This window comes from Uloborus diversus, chromosome 4 (assembly GCF_026930045.1).
Source record: "Uloborus diversus isolate 005 chromosome 4, Udiv.v.3.1, whole genome shotgun sequence".
NCBI classification, from domain to species: Eukaryota; Metazoa; Arthropoda; class Arachnida; order Araneae; family Uloboridae; genus Uloborus; species Uloborus diversus.
In genome coordinates, this window is record NC_072734.1 from 23,582,932 (window position 1) to 23,596,119 (window position 13,188).

General features: G+C 31.4%; 1 protein-coding gene across 1 annotated transcript in view; it reads right to left on the reverse strand.

The window, feature by feature from the left end:
* LOC129219945 (ubiquitin carboxyl-terminal hydrolase 1-like) overlaps positions 1-13,188 on the reverse strand; it is a 57,909-nt gene that overhangs the window by 14,074 nt on the left and 30,647 nt on the right. Inside the window, exons 7-9 of the mRNA XM_054854261.1 lie at positions 12,353-12,356; positions 12,006-12,062; positions 6,017-6,117 (exon numbers count right to left, since the gene is read on the reverse strand). Coding sequence (XP_054710236.1) covers positions 6,017-6,117; positions 12,006-12,062; positions 12,353-12,356 — 162 coding nt within the window. The remainder of the gene's footprint in view (positions 1-6,016; positions 6,118-12,005; positions 12,063-12,352; positions 12,357-13,188) is intronic.

Here is a 13,188-nt window from a genome sequence, read left to right on the forward strand (position 1 = left end):
ATCAGCTTGCCTAATTAACTATATAACAGCTCAAAAACCAAACTCAACAGAAATTATATTACAAATTGTTTCCTAGTGTTATTGATGTAAGGTCTGTCATGCAGGTGAGGAATTTTCCATTAATATAGGCCTAATAGATACCTTTTTCAGGGAATTTTTTTTTTCTTCATAGCTACAATCTGCACATGTTAAGCATATGAAAACATGCTCACTTCTTTTTTTACTTTAATTTACGACCCTGAAATTCAAGTTCACGGAGGTGAGAAATCGGAGTAACCACACTAAGTTTTTAATGCAAAATCTATCTTCTTGTTTTTTGAAAAAATCTCACAACTTCTTTATGGCTGGTAAATAAACAAGGAGGCTCCCTTGTATCATGGAAAATAAAATTTGATGTCATTACTGCCACATGTTAACAAGGACGGATCCAGAATGTAATCAAGGAGAGGGCGATTGATTTCAGATACTTGCCCTTTTATTAATTCCCAAACCTCTGCCCCCTAACAACAAGGAAAATCGTCTCAAAATACTATTTTTTTTCTTTTTGGAACTTCCCTTTACGAAAATTTTTGGAGGAGTGCACCGAACTCATTCCTCACCTTAACATCAATAAAGGTGTCGTATAATTGCTTTTTTTTTGACCTCAAATTAAAAAACTTTTCAGAGGATAGCCCCGAGACTCATCTAAGTTTGTCTAAAATTGAGCTTTTGGAATTTTGAAAAACTTCCTGTAAAAAGTTCCGATCCCTATCACTGAAGTGTTAAGAGATGTGCTACAGATGCATTTTCAAATCTACAATATTCTGAAAAAAATAAGAGAGGGAGAGCATCTGTTTTTCCGTAACATTATTGAAGATCGTCTAAAATTATGTTTTTGGGACTTAAGTATCGAAAATATGGCGAGGGAGAGTTCCTGCATCCCGGCTCAAGGAGGGGGGCGATTGCCCCCCTCCCCCTCCTTTGTATCTGTCCTTGCATGTTAATGAGGTATGGCATTTTGTGTTTAGGTAATTGAGGTGAGACTTTATTGTGTGACATGATTCCTTGTTCTACTAAAACAAACTAAAACACAATATTAAAAAAATTAAATATACTTAAATAATTAATATTTGAGATACTTGTGAAAGGAATAATATATAAATAGGTATATACTTTTAATTAAACAAGTTATTATGTAACATAAACAGTCACACAAGGTGTGTGATGTTGCCACAGAGGTGAGAATTCACATGTAGTGAACCAAAAATATACTAAAATAAAAATTATCATTAAAAAACTGTTGATAGGTTTAAATAGATATATTTTTGATGAAATTAAAAACCATTGTTAAATGAATTGTTCTTTAATGTTTTTACTGTAAAAGGTGTGTGACAGAAAAGTTACACTTTTTGAAGAATGACCCATAAATACAAAATGCAAGCTATTCCATAAATTCTATTATATACTGTTTAGTCTTGCATAAAATACACTTTAACGTGAACTAGTTTAAACCCATGGTTGGCAAGTTTTTGACAGTTTTTGGAGTTTAAACCATGGTTTAGGACTGTCCCGTCAAAAATGTCAAGTACCAATTTTCTACACATTACAATATTTAAATTAGTAAGAAAAATGTATTTATAATTAAATTTAAATAAAGAACTATATTCAACCTCACATTATCTTTATGCAACTAGAAAAGAGAACAATTTTGAAGTAAAATGCAAAAACAGTTATCATTGTCATTTTAGTACTTAAATGTAAGATTAAGGTCATAAGATTTTGAGCAAATGAAACTCCATAACTGAAAAGAAAGTAACTAATAAAAATCTGAGAAAGTTCCCCGCCCCCAACTCACTAAGACATAAGAAATTTAGTTGAATACTTGGTTTATAAACTGAATATTGAGTTCAGACCAAATTTTAGGAACACAGTATGTTGGTATCATAGCTAGATAATACAGAGGCATACGCACCTGCCGTACATGGACACATTTGCTGTAGATATGTGAATTGCCTGATTTTTGTTAACTAATATCAATATTAAACATTGATTAACTTCACAATATGTTGAAAATAATGCAAATATTCATGTAATATATATAGTTGTTCTTTACATTCGTAATTCGTGTCAAAACGAATGTAGTTATACATATTAACTATACTAAAAATGCATGCTAACTAGGAGTTGCTAAATATTAAGAAAAAAAACTGCAAAATTTTTGTGCACAGGCATGTAAATCTTGGATATTTGAATTCTATTATGTTACCTTAATTTTTATTAATAAAGAGGCTTGCTAATAACAAACACGAAAATTAAATTTTATCCTAATGTAGGAAAACTTACTAGTTCATACCTCATATGTTTCTTCAGCAAGCTCTCATTCACTCCTGAAGGTTTTTAACAGGTTTTTGTCAGTTGAAACCAGTATTACACTCTTAACACATCAAAAAACCGTTAAACATGATTCGTTAAAAACATCAAAAATTTTTAGCTTGCAATCAGAAGAAGAGGGAAATGATTAGAATCCAATTACAAATTAGTCTCCTTGTATTTTACGTTATTCCCTAATTTTTTAATGTTTGCTTTAATCAAGGGTGACAGTGGTCTCAGGTAAAAATTTCTGAAGACAATGAAAATTTCTGAAACTATGTGAAAGCTCCCCCCCCCCCCTCCGTGTAAAAACTCATCAAATACGCATTTACAAAAAACATTATTACAAAAAACCTTTGAAATCATTGAAAGAAAAAAAAATATTTTAAAATGTTCTTTTTTTCATAATTTTTCAGTTTCAGAATGTGTTGTCAGTCCACAATTTATTCGTCTATCTTCCAAAAATAAATAATCTGAACCTGTCCTGATCGGCTTTAGTTCAGATAATTGGATAAGCAGCATTTGTGGTGCATCTTGACAACACTAAAACAGCTGAAATATACTCTTTTATGAAATAAATTTTTTTTAACACAGCAATTTTTTTTTTTTTTTTTTTCAAATTCAGTAGTTGATAAGATTTTAAAAAATATTGTGCACGCAAAAATATTGTAATTTTCTTTCACTCTATCCAGTGTAAGATTGGCAACTTCTAGAGCAGACATTTTGATTTTTAAAGATTTTCGGGTATTTTTGAACTGTTAACTTCATTCCAGGACAGTATGAGGGGATAACTGCTTAAATGGTCAAAAATACTGATTTTACTGATAAAATTTATCAAATACTGACCATATACTGACTAAAATTTTAAAAAATTAACAAACTTTGGCATAACAAAAAAGAATATCATACTTAGTGATATAGATCCTAGCTTTGTTTGTAATGCGCAGCAACAAAATGAACAGCTAGTTTAATGAATGGTGGCTAAATTAATGAATGGTTAAAATGACGTGGTGACAAATGGCTGTCAACAATATTTAGTACTGAGAAAAAGTGGAACTTGGCTGGACCGGATGAATAAAAATTTTACTGGCATGATTTAAAAGGCGAATGAAAACATTTTTTTTTTTGTACACAGGAAAGATGCAGAATAAGTAATGACTTCAAATGCTTTTGGATTCTAGCAAGAAAATTATATGAAATTGGAAGCCACTATTTTTCAAACAGAGAATTGATTTTTTTCACAGAAATAAACACTAAAAAGTGCAAATAAATGGACTTTTTTTATGCTGATTCATAAGAATGAAACTTTGAATTGGAAGGGGGGAGTTTATGGTTTCCGTCTGTCCTGATTTTTGAGGCCACATTCCATAATACTTTTAGAGGTATTTTTATATATATATATATATATATATATATATATAATAATAATAAAAGTGAAAAATATTGAAAAGACCACACCAAGAGCCCATAGATGCGCAACGCAGCAAAACTAAAAAGCCAAGTAAATATAAGATTAAGCAAACAGAATTACAAATAACATGTTTTCTTCAAATTAATGGCATAGCAATGGGAGCTAATTTTAGCTCTACATTAGCCAACCTTTTTCTTTTATATTATGAACGAAAATATTTAATTGACAATCCTTCCTCTACACCTCTTTGTTGCAGATACATTGATGACCTTTTGTGTATAAATTTTCCTAATTTTTCTGAACTCAGCAAAACTATTTATCATAGTTCATTAACGCTCGAAAAGACCAATTCTAATCATAATAGCTTTAATTTCTTGGATATCAACATACAAATTGACTCAAATTGTTCCACTACAATCTATGATAAAAGACGTGAATTCAATTTCACAGTTAACAGTTTACAAGATTTTTCCTCCTGCCTAAGTAAAAAGGTTTTTATTGGCATTATTGTTTCGCAAGCTATCAGAATTAAAAGAATTTGCAATACCATTTCTGCATTTAAGCAAGAAATTTCAGTACTCAAAAACTTACTTTTTAATAATAACTTCCCTAAAAATCTAGTTGAAAACATCTGCTTAAGTATAGCCTTCGATGAACATTTCACTTCTTTTGAAACTGTTTAACTGTGTAAATGTATGATACAACCGTGACAAACCATTTTTTTATGAATCACCGTGGTGGATGAATTTTACATGTGCGAAACAGGCGACTCGGTATGTCTATGGACCGATTTCCGGATATGTTTTTATGTTTTTAATGTTTTGTTGACAAATGGATTGGCTTTTTTATCAGACTGAACAATGGACAGGATTTGTTTACGTGGATTTCAAGGTAAGACAATTTTGTTATTGGCAGGTACTATCCCGTGGAAGGCTAATTATCGGAACTTGTTTTCCTAATTAGTCGAGGCGAAACCCCCTGCTTTTAGTTTTAGGTTTGAGCTCTAGTTTATTGTTTTTAGCTTAGCAAGTGGTGCGTTTGCCCATTGTTACTCTATATTTCATGTACTGGAGCTTAAACATTCTCTTCTAGTTTATAGTTAAAATTTTGGTCTTTTGACCATAATTAATGAATCCTCCACGGCTGATGAGCTCTGGATTCACTCTTTTTCTATTCCTACTTAATAGCTGTTTGCATTTTTCCTTTTTATCATCATTTGTTATTTATAATTTGTTTAATATTTGTAATTCTGTTTGCTTAATCTTATATATATATATATATATATATATATATATATATATATATATATATATATATATATATATAAACAGCAAAGTTTTGCTAACATCTAAAACTATGGCATCATTTTACAAAAAAAAAATCAGTTACAGAGAGGTGCTGCCCAAAAACACTCCTCCCTTGAGATCCCCCCCCCCAAAGTTGTTTGGTGCACCACTTGCCTATGCTAAAAAATGTCAAAATTCTGGGATACCCTATTTTTCTTTTCTAAATAAATTTAACACATGATGCAGTGGTGTCCACCCCCCTAGGATCAAGGGCACACCCCTTCTAAATATTGCAAAGAACTTCCCCCACAAGAAGTACCCTTCAAAACAACCCCCATAGCCCCCCATTCTAGATGGCACCCCTGCATGATTTTTTTTCTAATAAATTAACCTTACCTTGTGCTTTACGTACTTTATTTTTGTGTACAGTAAAACCTGTGAAGTTGACCACATTTGTAAGTTGACCACCTGTCTAAGTTGACCGCTTTTTCAGGCACGGAATTAGCCCTTCTCATGTAAATCAGCCTCTGTGTAAGTTGACCACCTGTTTAAGTTGACCACTAAAGTAGTGCACCGCAAGTGGTCAACTTACACAGGTTTCACTGTATACACATATGAAATTGAATATCTTATTATCAGACAAGATCTACGATCACGTTGATCCTCTCTAGAGAGTCCAATAAACAATCCAAAATGTGAACTGGAGAAGCCTGATGACTTAGGCACTTGGTGCAGGTAGCAAAAGTTTTCCTGCCCTCATAGAAAGTGAGGCAATTGACGTGACCACTAGCAAGTCCTGAGAGAGCAGTCCGGGTACGTCTGTCACAGGGGAGGCCAAGGGACAAACCCGGTTTTGATCCCTTCTACCAATCATGGGTGGGAGGTGTTTTCCACTCCTCCAAGATTTTTCATTTTTCTCGGGAGTATAACTCCATAAAGGTAAGTGAGGATGTAGGATAATAATACTTACCTCAAACTTAAAATGAAAGCCTTAAGAGGTTTAGGAATCACACGAATTTCACGTCTCTTGTTTTTCAGCATACTTTCTCTTCTTTTCATGGCTACGTAGAGCTGGAAAAATAACAAGCTACCGTTATATCTAATTCGATATTGCTTAAGTAAGAGCAAAGATAATAAATCTTTTCAATGATAATATACCTCTAAGCAAAATTTATTTTCCAAAATTTTACAAGGACTTTCAAATACAAAATGGGATATCAATTTCAGAAATGCATGTAAAATGAAAAAGCTTACAACCCAAATAACATATTTTCCCCCCATACTATGTATAAATATTTAAAAAGGTAAATGTTTTAATAAGAAAGTTAAGAAAAATATTTAACTTCATTTTGTCCTAGTTACTAAGAGAAATATTGTGAAACAAAAACATTCTCTACATATCGTAGCATGTGTCAACATCTGGCCAATGTAGAAATTTCTACATTGTGATGTATCACTAATGTTACATCCTGAAGTTGCAATGCATCATAATGTATTTCAAGTAGTTAAAATTAAAAACATATTATAATATTATCACTTTTAATATAAATAAGATGAATGCATAATTTCATACTTAACTCATAAATTATTAAAAAATAAAGAAGTAGTAAAACTATTTTTATTCATTTAAATGATAGTTAGTAACAGTAGAAAAATTCTAATTATTTTTTATAAATATTAGCTGTACGTGAAAATGGCTTGTTTAAATTTCACAAACATAAATGTAAGACACATAAAAGATATTTATTTACACACAGATACTCTCGCACTAGCAAGCAAAAATTCAGGAGTTAAAGCACAAATTACCAATAAATATTGCAGACATGTATTTTGCAGTTACAAGGAACCAATTTTTTAATGCAAAAATAGTTGAGCCTGCGGATGGAATGCAAAACTTTGGTTTTATAAGCTCATGTCTTTCTGCATTCTTCTAGTAACTAAAGATACGTCTTCAATTTTTTGTTAATTTGCTCTTTCAACATTTTTTTGTATTATTATCTTTTAATTTGTGAACCATAAAAAAAAAAAATTTTTTTTTAAATCTCACTTTCAGGGAAATTTTTTAAAAAAGAGATTTGTGATTAAAATTAGGAAAACAATATATTTTTTGCTATGAGCTTAAAAAAATTGCATTCCTGCATGTTTCAAAGAGGTAAAGAAAGACCTTTGGTTGTTTATAAGGCTTCCATCAAAGCTAAAACCTCACCTCTTGCTGAAGGAAGACACATAACGCTTGAGAACGAAGATAGCTTATGGCTAATACAGGGGTGCCTAAGTGCGGCATGGCGGGGGGGGGGGGGGGGGGGGGGGGGGCAGGGTTGGCAAAAACCCAGGTTTTTTTAAAAAAGCCAACCCAGGTTTTTTTAAAAAAGCCCATGGACCCAGGGTTTTTTGGGTTTTTTTAAATAAAACCCAACTAAAGCTGGGTTTTTTAAAAGAAATGTGGGTTTTTTGTCTTTTTTTAGGGAAAATGTGGGGTACTTGTAGAATATTGTAACGTAAGTATATGGACAAAGCATAAAAATTGTATTGGGGGTAAAAAAAAGCTGGAAAATTCAGCGTTTTCTGAAGAAAAGTATAAAAGACGACGAAACCCAAGAATGGTGAAGTTTCAGATTTTTTAGTTTCCATGATTACCAACAGTTACGGCAAAGTTACTTCTCCAGGGATAAAATCTTTGTTCGTACGCTCGTTTTTAATTACTACATTATTATTATTATTATTATTATTTTGCATTTTACTTTATTGTATTTCATTTTGTTATGCGAAACTACTGTAGAACCTCAAATAGTTTAAATCCCTTTTTACTGAATTCCAGCTTAATCAAGACATTTCTTTGAATTTTATGTTGCCTGTTTTTCTATTTCTGTGTACAGAGTAAGGAATATTAAACTTTTTGATAAGAAAAGGAAAATACTCTACATCCTATTCTGTTTTCCGTCCGACCATTTGTAAAACCTGTTAATTTCTAAAAAATATACCTTGTGTGTGTTTGAGATTTGTGACGTGTTGGTTTGCAGAAAATAATTCACACGAAAGACTTTTGGCTAGAATAGTTTCCTCTGTACAATCTACAAATATTGAGAAAATCAGACGTGACAGGACTTAGTCAAGATAATTTGAGTTATTTATTGTCCAGTTAAGGAAAAAAGTTAAATATATTTATTTAAAATCTTTGAAGAACTTTTTTAATGCCGTTAACAGTTAAGAAATACTATTAAAGCTCAAAATTCATTTTTTATAACCATTGTCTGTGGTGAAGAACAAATAAAAAAGAAGTTTAAATTGTGAAAGTATTTGAATTAATTAAAGAGAATTCTCAGAAAATTTTAAAAAACCCAAATGTGGGTTAAATAATGGGTTTTTTTAGATGGGTTTTTTCAAAAAAACCCACTGGGTCCAACCCAATTGGGTCCAATCCGGCCAACCCGGGGGGGGGGGGGGATCATCAAAGTGCAGGCTGAACCATTTAAATCTTTAGCAGGGCTGTTTTTAGAGGGTTTTTTTTTTCTTTTTTTTTGGGGGGGGGGTGCTCTTGGGAGAAGAGGGCTTTTCCCCCATTAAGGCAGATTGTGGTTTTATAATCCAGCAAAATTTGTGGCATCCAAATAATCACATAGTACCTAGGGGAAGGAAAGGGATCATAGATCCATGTCCCCAACACTGGTGCTTTGATTAATTTTTCAGTGCGGTATTGATGTATTGGTTTACAGAAGAATCAATGAAGATGAGAGATCTGCACTGATGTTTGGTGATGCATTTCCCAGCCCAAATATATATATATATATATATATATATATATATATATATATATATATATATATATATATATATATATATATATATATATATACTAGAGGACCCGACAGACGTTGTTCTGTTCAAACTTTGTAAATTGAAAAGTTAACTATAATAATAAAGAAATCGCAGTAAGGAACCTTAGACTTGTCATGACTTTGTCTAGATTTCACTACTTTTTAGAGATAAACAAGCAGCTCCATCGAGACTTGGCTAGTTTTTTACAGAATGTTTTTGGTGGGATTTCACTTCTTTTTGTAGAAACATTTAATTTGTGTAATGTTCGAGTAGACTAAAGTTAGGCTAGATTAAGTTAGAAGATGGTGTCTTACTACGTTGGACTTTTGCAATGACAGTTGATTTTTTTATGTACTAATAGTAGAAGGGGGCATTACCATATCTCTAATACACCTGAGGGTGCTTCATCAGATACTTCAGCTTTCGATTTTTGACATCAAATGAAGCGGCCCGCCAAGTTGAATATTTTTTGTTAAGGTTGTATGTCGATCTCTAATAGATTGGTTGGGCTCTTGTGTTTTCTAATCAGGGTCACTTCAGATCTTCAATTAGCGTAGTTTTTATAGTTTTCCCTTTATGTGGCCATCAAACCCTAACTCTGTACCAAATTTCATCTCTCTGAGTTTATGGGAAGTACTAGTTCTATTTTGATGATCATGAGTGAGTGAGTGAGTCATAAATGCGAAACTTTGCTTTCGCTTAACTTCGGAACTAAATGACCTACAGATTTGAAATTTCGGATTTTAAGTATGTGATTATAGCTTACTGGATGACGAAAATTTCTGCGTTCTAGTCTCATCAGAAGGTTCTCAAATAGGGGCCTGAAAATGCGGCGAAATGGTTCCAGTAAAGGATGGTACGGCAGTGTTTGCTTCGCGCTCGACTTGGCGGGGGCAGTGCCGTGCCCCCAAATAAATCAATAGAAAATAATGTTAATGGTAAAGTTTTTGGAAATAAGATGAGTAAGCAACAAAATAAATACATGAGAAAATTACAAAAAAGTAACTTACAATCTGAGTTATAAAATTTTTGTATATTTGGTGCCTCTTTTCATTACATTACTTTTTGAAATGGTCAATAATAGTGGATTGATTTTGCTTGCTGAAGAGCTTTTAAAAACACTTTCCCAACTTTTCTTTTTACTCTTCGTTTTTCATGTTTTACATTTAATAATCATCAATTTGTTACTGTCTGCAATGTTTATATTTCTTTGTTATTTTATTATCGTATGTGCTATTTATTGCTTTTTTTTTTTTTTTTTGCAATGGCAATGACAAAAGAAATTAGAATAGTGGAAATGTTTTTATGGAGTGTAAATAATGTTTATCTCACCCTCTGTTGGCAGAAAATATTATTTTTATTGTAATGATAATAATTGTTCATACTTAATTTGTTTTTATTTTATTTAAAAAACTTCTTAGCAAAAATATTTGCAAAAGCTGACTAATATTATTGAATTAATCGGGGATCTTTTACGCTACGTCTATGGGGAAATATTTGGTTCTGGAAGGTTCTATTCCTATAAGCTGGGTATTCGTTTATCTGTTACCCCATCAAGCAGTGCTGACAGTGTTTATTATTATATTTATTTTAAGTGTTTAAAATACAATTAACATTTAAACTAAGCATGAAGTACTTTTTTATTTGCACAGGTGTCTTAAAATACTGGCACATTTTTATTTGATTAACAGAACTTGAAAGTAATGACTCAACATCATTTGCTAGTTCACAAAACAACAATACCTCTTTTTTGCTCTAAAGTGCATCAGATGACATCAAGCGCTTTTCTGACATCTATTGAAGGAGGGAAATTTGGCACTGCGGTTTTCTCATTTTCTAAGACTGGTTCGTACATTTCTTGGACTAACATATAACTTTGGAATTAACTATGTATTTTGCAATTTACTCTTAAACAGATGCTCTCCAAAATCTTGATTTTGTAAAACAGAAATAATGATTTTGTTAAAGGATGGTTTTAACATATTATGATATTGTATGATTCTGTTCTTTTAGAACTGATAGTAAAAAGCCATCGGTTTTATAATCCAATGATTTTGAAAGTAGCGGTTACTATACAACAGACTCCCGATTATCCGCGGAATAGGGTGCCATAGTAACTGCAGATAAACTAATTTCCAGTTAATCTGCAAATTAAATAAAGTGTGCGCAATAGCTCAAAAAGATCTATAACACTGGCCAAAGATCTCAGCCAAAATTGAGTGTAAAAAATTCAATTGAAAGCTACAAAAGGAGCACTCACTATTGCAAACTGATTAAACACATATACTCGAGAAAAATGAGCAAGCAAAAGTGCAAAAGATCAAGCTAGGTTACACCAAAAAAGCAAAAGGGAGGGGACATGAATTTTTTAAACTAGTCTGGTCACTCATTTATGCATGTCAATAGTGTAGATCTAAAAATTCGTCAGTGGGGTAGATCCAAAAGTCTGTAAGTAGGGTAGAACTAAAAGCCAGTAAGTAGTGAAGTTCCAAAGCAGTATGATGTAAATTTAAAAATCAGGTTTCAACTTATCAGGTAACTTTAAAAGGTTTTATGTCATTGGAAGGGAGGGGGAAGAGAACAATTGGAATGTCTAAAAACAAATTTTTTACTTTTTCAGTAAAAATGCGTGATTTTATCTACATTCCGTTAATCATTGTTGGAAAAAAAATTAAGTGTGGAAGGATATTTGGGAGTTTACTGTATATCTGTTCTGCAACGTGGAACTATGAACTTCATTATTCACTGTGTAGTCAAATAAATGCAAAGATGGAGAATATGTTAAAATGTTTGAACTAGGTTTGGCATAAATTCCAGTACTCTGGGTAAATATTAAAGGAAAAAATCACGAAACAAAGAAAAAAATATGTATATGAGTGACTTTTCTTCAAATTTTGATGTTAAGTAAGAATTAAGAATTTTCTAAAAAAATATAATGCAAATACAGATGAGGAAATCTTAAACTAAAGGGTTTATTCGAGAGAAATTGAGGTTTAGAAAATTGTTTGCGTGCTTCAACAATCCTCATTCAACAAATAAAATTTGAACAAAAAAAGTTTAAAAAGTAAATACTGTCAAAAACAATGATTTCACATTTTAAGGTGAAAATTAATTCTAAAACTGCAACTATAAATTATACTCACATCATGCAAATGGTCAAAGAATATGATTTCTTTTATTTCATTTTCAAAGGCTGAAAGCTGAAAATATAAATAATTTTTTTTAAAAATCCATCATTTTACATTGGTTTTCACATTTAGGTGGTGCAACATGTCAAATAGATAATACAAGTGAGGAAAAAGATAGATAGAAAATTGAAATTACTTGTGTGTCATCAACATCATTAACAAACAAGTTTTATCACTAAGTTTAAAATATTTTTTGTAATACCCCCCCCCCCCCCCCAAAAAAAAAAAAGGGTGGGAGGTGGGATGTAAAACCAATAGCAAAAATTGACAGCAGTTTTTCACATAAAAACAATTTAGTCTACTTTTCTTTATTGTACAATTTCATTTTATAAAATTCATATATAGCTAATTACTGGCTATTTTATTTATAGACATTTTCTCTACACATTATTACTTTCTCTGAAGTTTTGAAATTGAGGTATTATATTTATATTTTTTCAAAACAGAATACAATATTTAAACTTATTTGAATTCCCAATCCTGTGAATCAGAGCATATATTTTTTCTTAGGAATTTAAACATATTTTATCTTGTTACAATATTTAGAAAAATGGTAAATTAAAAAGTTTAATTTAAAAAAAAGGATCTTTTTATAGCAGAATATAGCTCAAAACTATTTTGCACAATCTTGATTTCTCCCTAGTACAAGGGCATGACTGAATGTATGAATCTTAAGAGACTTTCTTGTTGAAGGAGAACTCTTTTTAGCATTTCCAGGAGAAGCAGGTAGAAAAAGAAAATAATTTTCCGCATAGCAAGCATTTATGCTGTAGGCATAAGTGGATTTTGTAAGAAAAGCAGCAGGTTTAGCTGATATTCCACAAAAATCAATGAAATGCAGAAATAGGAAAACATGGAAATATGAGGCTAAAGTCAGGTCCCAGCAAAGGATGTTTAGTCCTGCATTTATTTATTACTTTTTGCTTTAAAAAATTCTTCTTCTGGTTCAACTTTATGCACATCATATCATTATTATTATGATTATGAAAAAAAAAAAAAAAAAAAAACAGGGTTTAAAATACTTGAAGAATTTAGTACTATTACGTCCAAGTTTTAAATGAGATTCAAGTTAAGTCCCACCAAACCACATAAAGAATTATTCATTAGTTTTAGAAATATCAACAAAACTTGTCAATCA